The following is a 20,542-nucleotide window of genomic DNA, read 5'->3' as shown; positions in this document are numbered from 1 at the left end:
TGGAAATTCAGGGAAAAATCGAAAATTCATGTCATTTTGTTTCTGAATATTCATGTTCCACTGAAAATTCATTCAAGTTGTGAAATTTCCATCTCACTTCCACTGAAAACTCATGAATTACCGTGAATTCTACTTACAAGTTGAAATTTAGCAAACATCCGATTCAATGCGATTAAATTAATGCGATTCAATGCGATTAGATTAAATCTGATTCAATGTCACTTTCATGAGATCTACTACAATATCTTTCATGAACTTTCAAAAAAGTTGTAACAGGGTATCCAGTGTATCGAGTGTGTCACAAATTTTGGCCTCCCCCAGCCGGGAATCGAATCCGGGTCTCCCGCATGCCAATCCCATACTCTAACAACACAGCCACCACCGTCGGTATATCCAATGAATTATATTGTTTTCTAAAGATGTTCCCTTGTTTGTTCGTTGTAAATAGTAGATAAACAATGAATTTCATGACCGAGAGATAATATTTTCGAATCTTCAAAGATCTCGATGTAAATAGTTGAGAATGAGAGACGGAGTGCAGTTTGTCAAAAAGTAAAAGTTCATATTGGTTAATCTTTCGAAAGTCTTTTTTAGTTGGATAGTAAAATATCTAAGAATGGAAAAAGGGATATACATTTTCTCTCTAATATGTAATATGTGTGTATTTATAACTATATTTTAAAGGGCGTTGCCCTTGGATGGGAACAAAATGTGAAAACCCGAGTATCTACATCTGGACCAAGTAAAAAAATCAAATAATAGTTTGGAATCAGTAATGAATTTTGTTATCTTCAAAATTTTCTCAGAAATAGAATTTAAAATGAATAAAAAAAATGGATTTTCGCAGGTTCAAACAATTCTAATTATTCTTAGCACAGCTCCCCCCCTTCTGGGCCATTCTGCGGTCGATATCAGCAATGTTAATGATATAACGGTGAAAAAAGAATAAAATCCTTATCATTCAAATTGCCAACATTTCGAAAACTAAATGTTCTCCTCATCAGGGCGCTTTTTATTGTAATTACCACGCGACGACAGTCCTAAATTGCAGCAAAACCAAACAATTGGTTATAATTCAGTAGTGAAGCGGTAAACAGGCTTAAGTTGATTTTGACTTTTGGTCAGTTTTTGATGAATATCTCGGAATCTCAAGGGGAAAACAAAATTTTTCTCATGACCTTTTTTATAACACTCAATTGGCTCTATAAAAAAAGTTATGACAAAAATTTTTCTATCTCTTTTAGATTCCGAGATATTCGTCCAAATCTGGCCAATAGTCAAAATCAACTTAAGCCGGTTTTCCGCTTCGCTACTGAATTATCATGATTGAAAATATAGTAAGCACAAAAAAATCACTTTATGCCACAGGATGTTTAGGCATCATGCAGAACTTAAAAAGCATCAAAGTTATAAACGCAGCCCGTAACTGTCAAGCCTGACTCATAACCTACTTTCATACTCATCCTCCCTCTCCTTTAGGCATAATAACTTAAAGTATATCGTAATACAATACCACTCAAAAGTTAGTCCCTACGGATTTCTGGAAAAAAAATCTTAATGACTTAATTTATTGCACTCTCATAAGTTGTTGTTGAATTTAACTATAACACTATAGATGTTTGAATCAAATAAAAAATGAATTTATAAAATTTCCATTTTATAGAGCTGAATATCGCAGAAAATATGTATCATAAAATTTTATAAATAAAAAATTCATCATATTTGGAAGTTATCAATCTATGACCGATACGTTTTTTAAGAAAAAAATGGAGATGTAAAAATCAAGTTCGGGGGACCCATGACCGTCATTTGGGAATATTATAAATATTATCTATGAAAACATGGGGACAATCGTAAGAAACACCTGTTTTCTAGGGTATTCCACCCTTATGCGGTTGGAATTCATCCAACTTAGAATCCGAATTATTCATTTATGAAAAAAATGTTTGAGAAAAAACTAAGATATTGGAAAAGGTGATTCACATAATGATGATGATTTATGAATTTCTTTCCAATTTTTCTCAATTCAATTAAAAAATTTAATGATTGTATATCTCCAATTCTCAATTGTGAATGGCTCTTGGAACTTCGGTGTGAGGTCAGTTTCGATGGATATATCGGACTCTAAGGGAGATTGCGAAATTTCCCTGAAGACATTTTTCGTTGAGGAAAAAAGAGAGCTACAAAAAAAGTCCGGACAAAAATATCGCCTTCTCCCTTAAGAATATCCAAGTATCTTTTACAGTTTGGTACAGACCACATCATAGATACAACTATTTTCGATCACGAAATTCTTTAATTAAATTGCGTGACAAAAATTTAAAAAAAAAATCGTGAATATTCAGTGTCATTTAAATTACATTTTGATCAGAATTATATTTTTTAACATTCATTGTTTATAAATAAATAATTGAAATTGTTTGAACTGTCGGAAACGTTATTTTTTTATGCATGAAATCGATTCCTGGTAAAATTCTGAACATGAATAAAATTGTTACGATTCCGAATGAATGATTTATATTATGGTGAAAAATTGATTGTTTATAAATTATTGTTAGAAAATGCTCTTTTTGCGTCCGAACGGAAGCATTGTATTCCTCAAAATTAAATTTTCTAGTTTTTCGTGTTAGGATGACTAACACGATAAACTAGGAAACTTTCTGGTTCAGGAATCAGAATATGATGTTTGTCGAGCACTGCCGGATGTATGTATGTATGTATGTGTGTATGTGGGTGTGTATATGTGTGTGATGGATTCAGTCTTACCACGATAACTAAAAAAATTATTGTCCAAATCGATTCAATTTGCGCTAGAAATATTCGTATTTATGTTATTCAGACCGAGTTCGAACATGGTCTTGATGCCATTATTAGTTTTCGAACTATAGTCAAAAAATCATGCGCCAACATTGGACCAATCTTGCGTCAACCTTGGACTAATATTGTTTTATTCCATTCGGAAGCATATTGCTAATTTATTAGCAAAAACAGGTACAATAATTGATCAAAATTGAAAGCAATATCCCACTTGTTAAATTATTTCACCAGTCTTCCTCCAAAAGTAAGCTTTTAATTTTTTTTCAGATTTTTAAAATGTTTTCGACGGTTCAATATCGAGATTCGAATTCATACCAGCAAAGTTTAAATGAAAAAATCATGGCACAATGTCCGGAAACTCAGGGTCAAATGGAGCTCAAATGAAAGCTCGGAAAAAGTGGAAAAGCATTTCACTGGAGAAAAAATATCCAAAGTACTTGGATATCCTTAAATTTCGAACATGGTCTTGATGCCATTATCAGTTTTCGAAAAATAGTCAAAAAACCATGCGCCAACATTGGACCAATCTTGCGTCAACCTTGGACTAATATTGTTTTATCCTATTGATATTTTTATTGATTAAAACAATTACGTGACGATTTTCTTAATTACTTGGGTTGGTCCTCAGGGGAATTCATCTCAGGACTTGATAAACTGCCTTTAATTTATGTAGTTATTTCAAATCAATGGGCCACCAATCGAAAATTTTTTTTCTGGTCCTGGTAACCTGTTGCCAGGATGCAACAAAGTCGAATGATCCTTCCAGTGAACAATGACGCTAAGGGCTAAGATTTTTTCATCTAAAACGAGGTAAAAAGAGGGAATGAGTGGTAGGACAATGCCATTTACCATCTAAGGAACAATGGATATAACTCTACTTGCTTCCCACGAGTTTAAAACTCAACGTTTTTTTCCCAAGTGGGTACTCTCGCAATAGCTCCACACTGGCTTTTACCCTTTTTTCAACATTGTCCAAGGTACTTTAACCCGCTAATGGTCATAATTCTTCTCATTCTTGTGGACTCTTTACTGTTTCAAAATTAAAGAAGTCGTTATGAAGACAAGTGCATGTGCCTTGATAACATCTTCATTTTTAATGACCAGTGTTAAATAATTTTTCAACTGTTTATTTTACAAGTAATGCAGAGTTATTCGAGATTTTTTTTCTCAGATTTATTTTATTTCCTAGATGTCTTCAATTCCCTTGAAAAATCACAAACTTATTCATTCTGTAGGCGTTACTGTTGCTCTCAATCCTATTATTATCCCTCACAATGAAACAAAGTATTATCGACAGCTGTTTGGATCGGAGAGAACAAAGCTCTTTCATTCATGATAATTTTTCTCTTCAGTATTATTTTGTTATCTTTATAACGGCGGCCTGTGTTAAATAATAGAAAGATATTCGTGGAAAAATGGTCCTTGTAACGGGATGCATGTTCAATTAAAAGTTTTCAGACGTAGTGAAAAGTTTCCACAGCCCTGGAAATGTTATTTCAAACTGTTTTTTTTTTTTCATATTGACCTCTCGATTAAAATTCTCAAATGGATGTTGAAATTGCACGTGAGATTTTTCATTAACGCTGAAAGGAATGATTTATGGTTTTCTATGAATCGTTTCACGATTTCCAAGATGATAATTATTACCTTGTACGCAATTCATCCTGTTGTGATGCTTACGAATAAAAGAGGATGGTCATACTCTGGGGTAAATTCCTTGGTCAAGGAGTCAAGGGTCGATACGAGCACGAATTACTTAATTCGAGTAAGAACTTAAACGAGTAAGAATTACTTAATTCAAATTTCATTGAAACATCTTGCTACTTAAGGATATCCAAGTACTTTGGGTATTCTTTGTCCAGTGAACTGTTTTTCTACTTTTGTACTCGAACATCAGAACTTCCATTTCAGCTCCGTTTGACCCTAAGTTTCCGGATATTTTACAATGATTTTATTATTCAAACTCTGCAGGACCGAATTTGAATCTCGATATTGAACCATTGGAAAACATTTTAAAAATCTGAACGAGCATTTTTTATAAATAATGTATAAACAACCGATTTTTTGCCATAAAAATCATTTATTCGGAATCGTAACAAATTTATTCATATTCAGAATTTTACCAGAAATCGATTTTATGTTTCAAAAAATAAGGTTTCCGAACGTTTAAACAATTTTAATTATTTATTTATAAATAACGAATATCTAAAAAAATGCTAATTCTGTGCAAAATATAATTTGAATGACGCTGAATAATCATGATTTTTTTTCTTTTTTTTTTCACGCAATTTAATTGACATGTCCGTAAATTAAGGGCCTTTGACGGACACAGTGTCCGCAAAACAACGTTTTACGGACAGTGTGATGAAAAACACTTTTCTCAAGTTTCGAACATCCCTATTACATGTCCTATTTTTGAAAATAACGACATGAAAGGTTTTAAGGGTGCCAAGTGAACTTGAAAAAAGATTTTTTCTTTCCCATCATTGGAGAAATATGTATTCATCCATCCGACGAAATTTCAAACCCGCAACCGGAACTAGACATTGAGAAAATAAATGCGGAAAATCCTCTATTTCGCGTGACGAACCTCGAGAAAGCATGGGATCAAATGGGTACGGCGGGTTGAAATATCTCTCTTATTCACCCCGGTACCCCATTGTTTTTTGTCGCCATTACACTGAACACATCATTCCCCATATCTTCAAATTTTTTCAAATTTTTCTTGAGTTCCTAGGGGGTTGAAACGTTCAATTTAATCAAAACTCCATAAGAGGCCGTGTATAAGACTGATTTTGTTTATTTAATTCCGCGATATCCATAAGTTCTAAAATTTTAAAATTGTCACCGATGTTCACCATCTGTCTAATACTATTAATTAAAAAAATTATAACTTTGTTTGTGAATGTCAATTTTCAAGGTCATCGCCAAATTCACTTGGCACCCTTAATTGATACTCCTGAAAAGGTAGGGAAATTTCATCCGAAATACAGAATGGGGACCCATTTTGCCCCAAGTTTTCAAAATATGGTCGATCATCTTTGCACTTGTCTAAATCAATCCGTCTTGCATTTTGAGAACTAGGATCGAACAAATAAGAGTCGTCAAATACCAGTGATCGAACGAACAAGATTTAGTCATAACTTGAATATGGAAACCGAAAGTTTCACCCATTTATATCGGTTTTTAAAGAGGACGAAAGTTTCATTCCACTCCATTAAGCATTTGTTCTACGATAAATATGTAAGTTAGTTCGAACACTGGTCGGTAATTTCTATTGGGAGCAAAGTAGTTATTATTTTCTGAACTTGAAGTGAAATTTTTGGTAAATTTTTTACATGATCATGTTCTCTCATAGCAAGAATTGTTCTTAGATTGATGATACTAGTTGAAATTTAATAAAAGAGGCCTCTTTCAAAAAATTGGGTTTTTTTATTCATCTAGAGGAAGGCGAGGCAAAGTGGAACGCTTTGTGATCTGCAAATCCTCATATTATTATTTTATTTATTTCTGCATCTAGGATATATAGTTCCATTGCAGGGGGGAAGTAATATACACACCATGTACAAAAAGTATAAATATTTTTCCGTGCTGACCTTCACTTTTCCTCGTTCCGAGGATTGGTATTGGTCATTCCCCAAACTAGTAAAAGTGAAAATCACTACGGAAAAATATCGTTCACGACTAGTGCCATGGGGTTTTTTTTTTACTCGTGTGGTTGGCCAGTTCTCGCCTTCGGCTCGGACGCCAACTCCAGGCGAGTAAAAAACCCCATGGCACTCGCCCTGAAATATACTAGTTACGTATCCCCCTTTGAACCCTTATTCAATTGTCGAGCTTCCCGAGGATATCAAGAAACCCCCTTCGCAACGACTATCTTTTGAATAACTTTGGATTCCATTCATTCTCTTTGGAGCTCTTGTGCAAGAAACATCATATTTACTCTGTTGTATAGTTAATAAACCGTCCCAACTATTTTATTAACCTGTGTTGCCTTCTTTTATTGTCGGATATAACAATATAAATGCAGTTTTAACATTTGGCAATGCAAAATGAAGGCAAAATCATAATTTGTAAAAAAATATATTGATCAGCTAGTAATCCCAATATCTTCATTTATAAACCAAGATATTGGTAATTTGAAAAGGCCACAAAATGTTCCACTTTGCTCCACCCTCTCCTACATTCTCCTTATTCCAAGACGAAATATTCGTCTGTGAATTAATTCTCGAAATCTTTCCCGAAGTGTTGGGAGACATTGATATGAAATTGACAGTTATAGCCCAATTTCCAATATTGCGACATTAAATTGGGTTTACAATTAAATTATTCATGAATTCTTGATTTATGTCTATTATTTTCTCCTTCAGAATTTCGAACCATAGAATCGTTGCATTTGGAACTACATGGAAAATTATCACTCTTCAGTATTAAAAAAAAAATTTGATTTACCTCTGTCGTCTGCTGCCAAAGATTCTCTCCGATATTCTGAGGCAAAAAATAATCTCCCGAGAACCACTGGAGCATTCACAATTAATCGAGATGTTTCCCTCAAGGTTCGGTCTACACAAATGCAACCACCATGCTTTCCAGAATTCATCTTTTTTGCCTGGAAACTTGACCTGTTCATTTGTTGGCAATGGCTCTATCGAGAAACACTCGATAATTTTGAAACTCTTGTCGCATTGTTATTATACGACAGTTCAAGAACACTGACTTCATTGGTACATCTCAAATGCGAAAGGTCCAATAATTACTGTAATTTTAGAATTTATTTGAGGAAATGGAGAAATAAATTTGTTGTCTAATTTGTAGTATATTCAAACTCTACGTGAATCGTTGAGTGCAGCGAGGAGAAGTAAGTTTAAAATGCTTGGAAAAAAACTATTCACCATTTATAATTTCTTACATAAAGTTGTACTTTGACGAGAGTAAGAAATTAATCCATCAAAATCTTTCTCGACTATTATTTTGTTAAACAATAGTTTCTCGTTTAACTAGGGCATCCAGTACATTCGGGGTTTATCACAAAAGTTTGACGCTGACGATAATTTTCGTATTAGACATAGAATTTTTAGTTATTTCCTTCTGATTTGTTCTACATTTTGATCTTCTTTCTTTTCTTTTTTTTTTTTTTACGGCCTCGGAGTCCTTTTTTCGGGTCACATTCGGCACTCTATCCAACCCTATGCATGCGGCTGTGGATTCTACACTGTACCGTATTCGCACTTCTATAGAACATACAAGTAGCATAGGGAAACCACAGAAAACCCATGCCGGTACAGGCGGTTCCTCTATTAGCAACCTCCCGCTCGCCGGAGCCTTCCGTTGAAAAATTCAGTTCCACGGGGAGTCGAACTCACAACCTTTCGCACACTAGACTTGCGTCTAATCCACTCGGCCACCGACGTCGGTTAATCTTCTCTCTAAACTCGGAAAATTGATTTTCTCATAAGACTCTGTGTTATTTTGGCTCTTCTAAATTAATTATCAATAATACTAGACTTCCAATTGAGTGTGAACTCACCGAACTGTTTTTATTCATATCAACTTCCGTTTAGAATTTACTTCAGATTTTTATCTTCAAAATTTAAGCTATGTTTATACAACTTTAAGGTAAAAGTGACTTGAATTACATCTGCCCGTTAGAATAAAATCTGAATTTCCCCACAACTGATTGATTTTTAATTTTAAAACATGTATTAAATAATCAAAAAAGTGAAGTATTGTTAAACAAGCAGTGGTAGAAGCCTATTCTACCGAAGCTTTTTTACTGTCGCTTTTTGTGATACTACTTTCTCTCGTTTTTAATTTCTACCAATTCCATCGGTAGTATGCTTCCGAATGGATCCGTAGTTATTCCATTCCAAAATCCAATTCCACTTCTGTGATGGATCGAACCCAGAGTTGACGCAAATTTGGAAATTTGGAATGCCACAGTTTGGAATGACTCAATTAGGACCGTATAAGTTAACTCGGCATGGACCTGATGTAGTTCCCCAGATCAGGTCGGGGCTAGGATCTCCGTATAAGATCCGGACACGGGTGCCCGGTTCAGGGCCTGTCTCGACCACGCGTTACATTCATGATCAGGACCATATAATTCAATAACCAGACACCAACCTGATATGAATGATGAATTTGACAGCGTTAATAGAAGTCTAAACCACTTCACAGTCGAAAATAGGAATCTGATCTCAAAAAAAGAGAAAAATTGAAATATTTCGAAAACTTTCAATTGAATGGTACCTATATTTTGATTTGCATCGATAGCCACCACTCAGACGAAAATTTTGAGAGCAAGCAAAATGCATTTGGTCCAGTAGTTTTTGAGATATTAAAGGAAGAATTTTCGATTATAAAGTTAAATATCTCATGAACTACTGGGCCGATTTCGCCCACCGACAATACCAGCCTTCGTTACCAACGGCGCTATAATCATACAAAGTTTGAAGTTTTTATCTCAATTATTTTTTGAGTTATCGTGGATACAAGCGATTTTTTGAAAAAAGTGAAAAAATAGAAAAAAAAACCCATTCTCCGTAGTGGATTCATTAGGTTTTGATACAAAAAGATAGGTATTATCAAAACAAAGATTTTCGGATAAAAAAATTTTTAATTGATAAAGCCGTTGATGAGATATTCGTGAAAAACCATTTTTGAGAAAATGCTATATCTCAGGAACCACTTAGTCGATCAGGCTGAAATTTTGCACATGTCTGTCTCCCATTAGGACCTATTATGAGCCAAAATTTCAGATTTTTCGTAAAGACAGTTTCAGAGTTATTGATGACTTTCTGGACAAATGCGCATGCACACACACACACGCACACACATACATACATACATTTGCTAAAAATATCAAATGTCGACGTTTCAGATCACCCTGAGTCATATCCAAGCAAAATTAGAGAATCGAAAAAAATTGCGATTACAAAGCTTCCATTCGGAAGCAAAAATACAGAATTTCGTATTCAACACTCACAAATAAAATCCCGTATCAGAGTAATGACATTCAAATTAATTCAATTCCGAAAATTAGACAATGAAACATAAACCGGCAGGTGTTCCCAGGAGTCAAGGACAATGAGGAAGGTAAAAAAAAAAATTTGCCTGAAAAATTCGTCCCGACCGTTCCGGAGGGATAAATCCGCCACCGGAATAGTAACTCGTTAAAAGGATTACTTATCCACTTAAGTGGTACAAATAAACCGACTAATAGAATTTGAAATACGGATTGAATTTGCTATCGGAATGGGTTACACCGAGAGTATTCTTCATCGTGACCCGATAAGTTGTTTACTGTGAACTGTTGAAGCGTATCCTTCTATTTGGCAAACGTCGAATTAACCTTTCTGCGGCTAATGGGGGCAAACTGAAGCGTCGAGACGCCCGGCGCCAGTACGTAACTTCGATTATAGCAATTAAAAGCTTCATACTGTTATGAAATAGCATCAAACTTGGAGATTGAGGGAGTTCTCAAGTTGAGTGATTTATTCATCCGAAAACTTTTCGTAACTAATTAATTTTTTGTTAATTATCACACATGGAAATTCAATAGAAAAATCGGGCGCTGTCTTAGAGAAATTCTATTGAACTTCTATTCGAATTTTATTAACAAACTAGGGGGATACGCCCCCTGCTCGCTCCGCTCGCCAACCCCCATATGCCCCACATATCCTTATTTTGATCCTTGCGACCCTTAATCTGACCCTCGTGACCCTTAATCTGATCCATGACTCTTAACCTGACCCTCGTAACCCTTATTCTGACTATCATGACCCTGATTCTGAATCTCGTGACCCTCATTATACCCTTCGTGACCCTTACCCTGACCCTCATGACCCTTAATCTGATCCTCATGACCCCTATTCTGTCCCTCGTAACTCTTCTTCTAACCCTCATGACCCTGATTCTGACCCTCGTGACCTTTATCTTGACCCTCGTGATTCTTATTTTGACTCTTGTGACCCTTAATTGTGAAGTCTTAATTTCGAGTACCAATTTTTTGTCATCAGAAGTCGATTTGGAGTTTTATGATACAAAGAGATGATTTTTTTGCGGCGGTTTGTATTTGGCGGTTGAAAATTATCCTCTTTACAGTGCGATTTTTAAAATGAATATGTGATAGAAGTAGGTCGATAGATTTCGATATTTCTACAGGAAAAATTCTCTTGAGATTTCTTTTTGTGAAAGTTCTTGGACAAAAATTTTTCAAGTTTTTCAGCTGTATTTTTTCATTGTTTCTCATTATTAAATTCAAGAAACAAAGTTCAGAACATTTTCAGTCCAAAATTTTTTACAAGAACAAACTCCAGTAGAATCCATCATCAACAAGCAAATATTAACATCTCCTTAGTGTTTTTCTATAAAAAAATATCAAAATATAAAGTTCAGTAGAATTCTAATAAAACTCTAAAAGAATTCTTATAGAGTTTCAAGTTGAGGCTATCCAATCCAACCATTTTCAATCATCAAATTTGTCAATTAAATTGCATTTTGCATAGAATTATCATTTTTTTAACATTCGTTGCTTATAAATAAATAATTGAAATTGTTTAAACTGTCGGAAACCTTATTTTTTTAGGCATGACATCGATTTTTGGTAAAATTCTGAGAAGGAATAAATTCTTTATGATTTCGAATAAATGATTTTCATGGTGGAAAATCGATTGTTTATAAATTATTTATAGAAACGAAATTTTCAAAAATTGTAATTTTTAAATCATATCGTCAATCTTCCTCCAAAAGTAAACTTTCTAATTTTTCTGCAGATTTTTTAAATGTTTTCTAACGTGCAAAGATTAAATAATAAAATCATTGTAAAATGTCCGGAAACTTAGGGTCAAATGGAGCTAAAATGAAAGCTCTGATGTTCGACTAGAAAAGTAGAAGAGCATTTCACTGGAGAAAAAATAGCCAAAATACTTGAATTCAAGAGAATTCTTGAGAGAATTTACAAGGGTTTCAAGTGAAATTTTTTCACATGTAATATTGATTTTTATTGGTTTTCTCACCTGGAAAATTGTGAGGATTAAGCACATCACGAGGAATGCAACTGCCACTCGTCCAGAGATCATTTTTGTATTGTTTCAAGCCTTCTAATTATTTCCAACGTCACTAAACACTTTGTTTATGTTTTAAGAATCTTCTCGTTCAGTTTAGGATTTAGAAGGGGTTTGTGCTCTGGATATTTATATGACTAACATTTGTGACACATCTTCCAAGAATGGATAACAATGGAATTGAATAGACTCAGTTAGTGTCGATTCGAGAGCGAGAGGACCGCGATGTGACTCGTGTGGCGGTTGCGTGAGGAATGAAACAAGCGGAGTGTTGCAGGAGGCAGCTGCACTGGGGTAAGCTGAGCACGCGGTATCGCCGGATCACGTGGCCCCTCCGGTACTTTTCTCTCCGCCATTGAATCATTCAACAACCCCCTCTAGTAAAACCCTTGAAAAATTCAATTCCCGCGATAATGCATTTTTCAATTGCCTCCAAACGCCCGGAAAAATTTAATCTTTTGTTTTATTCCGCGGAATTTTCCGGAAAAAGGATGCGAAATTCTTGGTTCTTTAGATTAATACTCGAGAGGAAAGAGCATAAAAATTTCCTTAAGCTTTAGGGAACGAAAGGAGATGTAATTGCAATTTTTTTAGGTGCCTTTGGGGATGTACGAGTGGAATAAACCCCGGAGTGAAATTGATTCTCAAAGAAGTTTGCTGGAATTTTTTAATACTGAAAAATTGTGAATTCTATCTACTGAGCTGAAATTTATTGGAGTGAATTATAGCCAAAGAATACAACTGCATATATTCAATCGTATTGTAGTAAATTAGAGATTCTTTTATATTTAAATGTGTGGTTTTATGTTGTGATATTATAATATTTGTTTAGTTTTTAGTTCATGTGGGAGAAAGAAAGAGAGAGAGGCAATCCCCTGATTTTCGTTGAAAACTGGCCAATAATCAAAATCGACTTAAACCAGTGTACCGCTTCACTACTCAATTACGCTGACCAAAACATCATTTACGTGTCCATTTTTCTGTGTATTACCCGTTTATCTGTAATTCGGATTGATATGCGACAAATTGAAATTTATCAAAAAACTATCGGTTGAAATACGCAGAGATCCTAAAAGCCATCAGATATGAATGAAAGCTTTGTTGCAATATAATTCTTTCGGTCAAGAAAATTGTTTACGAACTTTTCGTCGGTTGCTAATGGCAGCGGGAAATATTTGAAAAATATCCAAGATAACATTCTCTAAAGCTGCTGGAGGCCCTCGGGCGATGGCCAGTCACAAGCAGCTTGCGATAAATTCCGTTAAAAATAATAAAAATAAAATTTTCTAGAATCTTCCACCTGAGGGCAACAGCAACGATTCGTATGTTTGAAATCAGTCGAAACTCTAAGGGGAAAAGTAATCCAAATAAAACTGACGTGAAGTTGTCACCCCCACTGAATCGGAAATCGTTAAATGCTGCATTTCTATTGTTTAAAATTCAGGCGAGGAAAATAATATAGTATATTTCAGCACGTGTGAGGCAATTTCGTCTTTAACGTATGTGGTTACATCACTCGCCTTCGGCTCATGCTGTAAACCCCACACACGTTAAAGACGAAATTGCCCCACACGTGCTGAAATATACAATTTCATCACACTATCCGTAAAACGTCGTTTTACGCACACTTCGTGTCCGTCCAATGCCGTTTACGGACACTGTGAAGAATAATTATAATTAGGTTTGTCACTCGGTCGAAAATAACTTTTATGCCACTCATGCCTGAAACCGGCTGGATTACACACTCGACGCTTCGCGTCTCGTGTCTAATTCAGCCGGTTTCAGGCTTCGTGACATAAAATTTTGTTCAGTACTTGTTGGGAAATTTCGTCCTTAACGTGTGTGGTTACATCACTCGCCTTCGGCTCATGCTGTAAACCCCACACACGTTAAAGACGAAATTGCCCCACACGTGCTGAAATATACAATTTCATCACACTATCCGTAAAACGTCGTTTTACGCACACTTCGTGTCCGTCCAATGCCGTTTACGGACACTGTGAAGAATAATTATAATTAGGTTTGTCACTCGGTCGAAAATAACTTTTATGCCACTCATGCCTGAAACCGGCTGGATTACACACTCGACGCTTCGCGTCTCGTGTCTAATTCAGCCGGTTTCAGGCTTCGTGACATAAAATTTTGTTCAGTACTTGTTGGGAAATTTCGTCCTTAACGTGTGTGGTTACATCACTCGCCTTCGGCTCATGCTGTAAACCCCACACACGTTAAAGACGCTATTGCCCCACATGTACTGAAATATACTATTCTGACTCGTGTGATTGCATTTCTCGGTTTCGCCTCGCTCTGCATTCTTCACACTCGTCAGAAAAGTTTTTTTTTACGGCTTTGTGACGAAAATAGCTATTTTTTCATCTTGTGAAACTGAATTTCGAATGTTTATTGTGTTTCTAAAAAAATTTCATGATTTTTCAGGCATAAAATTCTATCGTAACGTATCAAATTATCTATTATCAGCAGGGATCCTCATCAATATTAAATTTCTGTAATATTACAAGAATTTGACCCTTACATTGATGAAGGTTGAAAGTATGTTGATTCAATTTTTCAAATAATATAATATTAATAATCTGATTTTTTACGAATAAAATTTATTTTATGTAAAAATGTAAAATGTATTTAAAATTTGTTAATCTGAAACTGAGCGGATCCACGCCGAATGCGACACCCATAGAAGTCAATGTCGGGGATTTTTTTGCCGATTTTTTCTGAAAAGTTGGGCGTCAGACGAACATTTTGAAAGAAAAGAAGTTAAAAATGTTAATAATTGCGGGAGTTATGATTTTTTGAAAATTTCCGCTTTTCTTCAATCAAAAATTTTCTTTTCAGATCATTATCAATATTTGAGACCTCATTAGAGCTATTAAAGTTCTTTTCAGCACACTTAAAGAACATGAAAAAACCTTTAAAATGAGATGTAATTTGCTACATTCGCTTTAAATTTTCGGGATTTATGCAGCAAAAGGTGTGTTTTGTTCAATCGCGATTTTCTCAAAAACCTAATTTTTTTTTAATCTGCAATTGTTACCAAAAATAGTCGATAAAATGATGAACATTTTGGAGTAAATTTCAGTTAGTCTTTCGGAATAGTTTGACAGATATAAAATTTTTAAATAAGCAAATTAATAAAAATGATGGAAAATCGCAGTTAATCATCGAATTATCTCACGAATGAGCGCATTTTTAAATTGAACATCGATAAATGAAAAGTTTTAGGCTCTAGAGAAAAGAATTTAGGGAAAAAATTGCTCCCGCCATCTCTCCTCGTCGGGATTTTTAGAGATTCATGAGAGAAGATGTACGAATAGACTGAAATCATAGTCATTCACTATTGGAAATAATAACTCCAAATTATTAAGGATGTTTATTCAAAATCACAGACAAATTCAGACAAATCCAGCCACCATTTGTCTTGATAAATAATAATTACTGCAGATTGAACTGACTCGAGTGATAGTAAATCGTCGGCCAATTTAAACGTTTCATGCCGATCTGAAGATGAGAAAGGTTTAACCATCATGCTACCAGTTGTAGTCAGTATATAGCAATGATAGTCACGAATCCCTAAGATGCCTTTAACGTTTGCAAGTTGTCAATTTCATTTTTTCTACATTCCAACTATCTCGTCTTTTGTCATATTAATTGTAGTGATATTTTAAAGATTTTTTCGCGCCCAATCGTGCAGTTCCTGCACATTTCTTATTTTGTCTGTCAGAAGCCATAAGGGACTAGCTCGCTTGGCTGTACGTTTAAACGTTCCACTTATTCCGTCACAAGTGCCTTTCCCATGATATGATATATAGAAGTGCCATTCAGCATCGACACCATGATCATGTTTATGAAGACAAATGTTGGGGAAATTTCCCTTATTCTTGGATTAACTCATCTGTGTAATATATCATGCTTTTCTAGTTATCCATTTTCAATAAAAAATCCGCTCATTCGTGAGATAATTGGACGATTAACAGCGATTTCCCATCATTTTCAGTAGTTTGCTTATTTGAAAATTTTATATCTACCAAACCATTGCGAAAGACTGACTGAAATTTACGCCAAAATGTTCATCATTTTATCGACTATTTTTGTTAAAAATTTCAGATTTTTAAAAAATTATGTTTTTTAGAAAATTACGATTGAAAAAAAACACGTTTTGCCGCATAAATCCCGAAAATCTGAAGCGAATGTAGCGAATGATGTCTCACTTTGAAGGTTTTTTCATGTTCTTTAAGGGCGCTGAAAATAAATTTAATAGCTCTAATGAGGCCTCAAATATTGATGATGATCTGAAAAGAAAATTTTTTATTGAAAAAAACCGGAAATTTCCAAAAAATCATAACTCCCGAAATTTCCAAAAAATCATGACTTATATATTGCATTTTGAAAACGGAAAAAGTTACTTTTGCCTGTATCATCAATTTTTTCTCAAAGCACGTCAACTGACACAATTACTAAACGAGTTCGGAAACAGGACGACCACCCTCCTATGAATAATATATGACAACCTAGCTATTACATTGAAATTGGATGACAATTGTGACATGGAGGAACATTTATAGACAGGATTCATGTCATCGTTGGATATCAATCAGTTCGATGGACGAAACTTGAGATTTTCTACGAACCTGATTATTTTTTCATCAATATCATATTTGTTTGTAAAAAAACATAATTTAATAAACTGCATTCATTTGACGTGCGAAAACTTCGTAAGATTAAGTCGCAGATGAAATATATTGAACGCAAAGTAATATTATTGAAAATAAATAAAAATACGAAGATAATTGTAGATATAAATCAGCGAAGGAGAGAAGTCAATTTTGACTATTGACCAGTTTTCAATCAATATCTCGGAATGTAAGGAAGATTTTTGTTATAACCTTTTTTGTGGAGCCGATTGAGTGCTATAACAAATATAATTATGAAAATGTCGCCATCTCCTTTAAATTCAGAAATATTCCTCAAAAACTCAACTTCGAGTTAAGTCGACTGATCTCTCTCTCTCTCTCACCGACGTCGGTGGCCGAGTGGATTAGACACAAGTCTAGTGTGCGAAAGGTTGTGAGTTCGATTCCCCGTGGAACCGAATTTTTCAACGGAAGGCTCCGGCAAGCGGGAGGTTGCTAATAGAGGAACCGCCTGTACCGGCATGGGTTTTCTGTGGTTTTCCTATGCTACTTCTATGTTCTATAGAAGTGCGAATGCGGTACAGTGTAGAATCCACAGCCGCATGCATCGGGTTGGATAGAGTGCCGAATGGGACCCGAAAAAGGGACTCCGAGGCCGTAAAAAAAAAAAAAAAGTCGACTGATCTCCGTTTACCACTTTACTACTGAAATATTCTCATATGTGGACGTCCGCATGAAAAAGGACCACTGTCGATTCTAGTTTCCGAGATATTCACGTTTTTCTCTTGCCAACTCCCATTTAAACCCATGTTGAATTATTTTTTCGATCTTCTTTAGCGTCGTCACTCTTTACGCTATCAAGTTCATTCTGGGCTCTAAAAGTTCAGAATCAGATCAAGATTATAGGAATATACATAACTCCAATAGTGCCAAAGTGGTCCCTTTTCATGCGGACGTCCACATATATTTATATTTCTATTCGTATTGAATTGAGAGTTCTCTCTCCCTGAACTTTTTCATTTTTTTCATTTTATTTCGTAAAGACCCAACAGCACAAGGCCAATTACAGGCTCAAATTAGTTACATGTTAAACCAGATTATAATAATGAAAAATTAATAATACATATAAACACTGCGTTCATGGCGGAAAGTGTACATATTAATATTATTATTATCATATCAGAACTATGCATACATCAAATTATTTGTTCATTTGTATTTTATTTACATCTTTCTCTTTGGTGAATCCGTTGAATTTTTCCTTTTTTCTCTTTTTTATTTTTCTTCTCTTTATTTATTTTTATTATTTTTCTTCTTCTTTTTTCATTTTCATTATTTACTATTATTATTTATGAATTTGTATTCCTATATAGTTATAAACTTACCCTAAAGAACTCCCTCTTATACTCAACATACCAAATTCAAAATCGCGATACTCCTTTTCATAGTGCATTCATTCACCAAACAACAATCAGATCCAGACTGATTATTATATACCCGAGCACTTACATGTGACAACATAGTTTCTTGCAAGGCGAAGCACTTCTGACATAGGAGATGTCAGAATATCAAGGTCACCATTGCTGTAGACAACAAGTTTATTGACAGATTCGATATCGTAATTCTTCTACAAGAAATTCTCAAGTCAGAAATGATCTCTCGTGTATACCAGCTAGGATAGTTGTTCATTTTACGTTTTGTACTACACTGAGAAAAAAAATTTCTAATATGTGAAACATATTTTCTTGAGAGAAGTAAATTATGTTCAATGGCTTAAATCTCAGAATATGTGCATTTCACGGAACTCGAATAAATTTTCATTCATCACTATCGTTCCGCGTTACGTCATGAATATTTTACATATTGCAATATTGGAAGTGCATAACGAAAAAATCATGAAAACAATTAAGACTAGAAGATTGACGATTCTTCTACGCGATTTAAGTAAGTTCATATGCGACAAAATCATACTTGAGTACAAGAATGTGAGTTGAGATGCCTGAGAGAATTAAGCAATTGAGGAAAATTTACTTGTCTCAAAAAAATGTTTCAGATATTAGAAATTTTTTTTCTCAGTGTACGGATCGGAATGTTAGCATCAAAGACTTCAGTAATTTTTATATAAAATAAGTCAAATCGATCATCAACATTATCAATTAAAGTAATATCTGACCAATCAATTTTTAGAAGTTCACTCGCTATTTCATTCACGTCAATTCTATTAGAATTAAAGGCTTTCCTCTTAATGCCATCCCCAACCGTCCCCGATGCACTCTGGGTTGCCCTGTCATTCCTAGATTTCCTAACAAATGAGGTACGAACAATCAATGCTGAATGATATCCTGTCTCTTTTAATAACGAGCACAACGCCCTCTCAACAATGCAGTCAAAATTACAAAGTGCTAGGTCGAGTAAACGGTCAAGAGAGTTCGTAATTCCGTTGAACTGGGTCAATTCCGTGTGGGTCATAAAAGCATGTAGTGTTGCAACCATTGAACCACTGAGTGACGGCTCAGGGATAACATATACTTGGGACAATTAAAATCACCAATAACAGTACAACGTTTGCCATCAATGCCTTCAAATAGGGCAAGAGAGTCTAGAGTCAGAGAAGATACGTGAATCAAAATTTGGCGGAATATAAACTACAAAAATATTGTAAAGAATGGGCACATTTAATAATGAATAACTATTTATTAAAGGTTTTGGGGCGAAATAAATAATAAAAAGAAATACAAAAAGGATTGACGTGTCTGCGGACTAGAAAACAAGATAAAAGAATAACGGGAAAGAGACGATCGTACATGAAGGTGGTTGAGAGGGAGGAAAAGGGAAAATATGTAACACAACGTTAAGTGTTGTGGAAATAATGTGTGAGGCTGGAAAGAAAGTGACTTATCTTTTGCATTTTCCATGATTTCATTCCGTAGATTTTGAATACTCTGGGAATATTTCTCTCGATCGACGTACCCATGTTAAACGCGTTTATGGTTTAATTTACTAACAAATCACGCGTGAGTAGAAAGAAAATCGTGACTGCGGATGATTCCAGAAGTTTGCGAACAGCCAGTAGAGCACCACCACCAGTATCTTTAGAAGGATCCCTACGATCAGTCCTGAAGACATTGTATACTTCAGGATCAAAGAACTCAACAGAATAACGCCCCTCAGAGAGCCATGTTTCTGTGATGGCAATACAATCCTCCTCAATCAACGGAATGAAGGCGAATAATAGAAGCCTTCGAATTAATGCCACTGGCATTTTGATAATATAGGCTCAGTGACAACCTAGGATCAGCGAGAGCAACACGAGCTAATGACTTCACTTGGTGGTTTTGGATTTGGGTTGAGTCCCACGAGGAGGCATCGCCACAATTTTGGGGATCCCATTCCTCGTAACAAGCTTTAGATTGCTATTTGGCTCCTCCAACTTCAATTAAATATGAAAGGGCGGAAAGAGCTGGTGCGCGTGTAGAACAAAGGAATACTTTTGTAACATGAAGGAAATATATGATTAAACTGAATTTAATATTATTTGAACGAAAATTTAAGTTGGTTCTTAAAGTTATTATTCCTCCCGAGAGCAACTGTGTACTGAAAAATATATTTCACCCAATATTATTCGGTTGACATAGCCAAACCCTCATATAATATTCTTTAGGCCTGATGCAGTCACCCAAAAGACGAATAATTTTTTTATACAAAAAAAAAATTCCGTCGGACGCGGATAAATTTCGGTGGATCCTTTGTTATCTACAACTAAATTGAACACATCAGAAAATCTCTCACGTGGAACATTTACTTTTTGGGCAGAGGTGTTTTTTCTTTTGGCATGAAATCCTAAAAGTGTAATTCCTCAGAAATCTATTTTATAGGACAGACTGTCCTACTTGGCTATCCCCAACGCCAATTTATCTTGCCTCAAATTTCTACATGTTCTCGAACGCATAAAATACATAAAAAATTTTGAAATTCGAGTCGTTACATATCTCAGTTGCCGCCCTCATATAATTT

The 20,542-nt window shown here is 34.9% G+C and overlaps 1 protein-coding gene across 1 annotated transcript in view; it reads right to left on the bottom strand.

Moving 5' to 3' along the window:
- Positions 1–12,115, bottom strand: part of LOC107044077 (tumor necrosis factor receptor superfamily member 14) — a 39,161-nt gene extending 27,046 nt beyond the window's left edge. The window contains exon 1 of the mRNA XM_015265821.2: positions 11,835–12,115. Within this exon, the coding sequence (XP_015121307.1) occupies positions 11,835–11,897 (63 nt within the window). The 5' untranslated portion in view covers positions 11,898–12,115. The remainder of the gene's footprint in view (positions 1–11,834) is intronic.
- Between the last annotated feature and the right edge of the window lie 8,427 nt (positions 12,116–20,542).

This window comes from Diachasma alloeum, unplaced genomic scaffold (assembly GCF_001412515.2).
Source record: "Diachasma alloeum isolate Michigan unplaced genomic scaffold, Dall2.0 Dall_scaffold_00672, whole genome shotgun sequence".
NCBI lineage: Eukaryota > Metazoa > Arthropoda > Insecta > Hymenoptera > Braconidae > Diachasma > Diachasma alloeum.
Note: the sequence above shows the minus strand (reverse complement) of the source record. Positions and strands in the feature narration are given on the sequence as shown.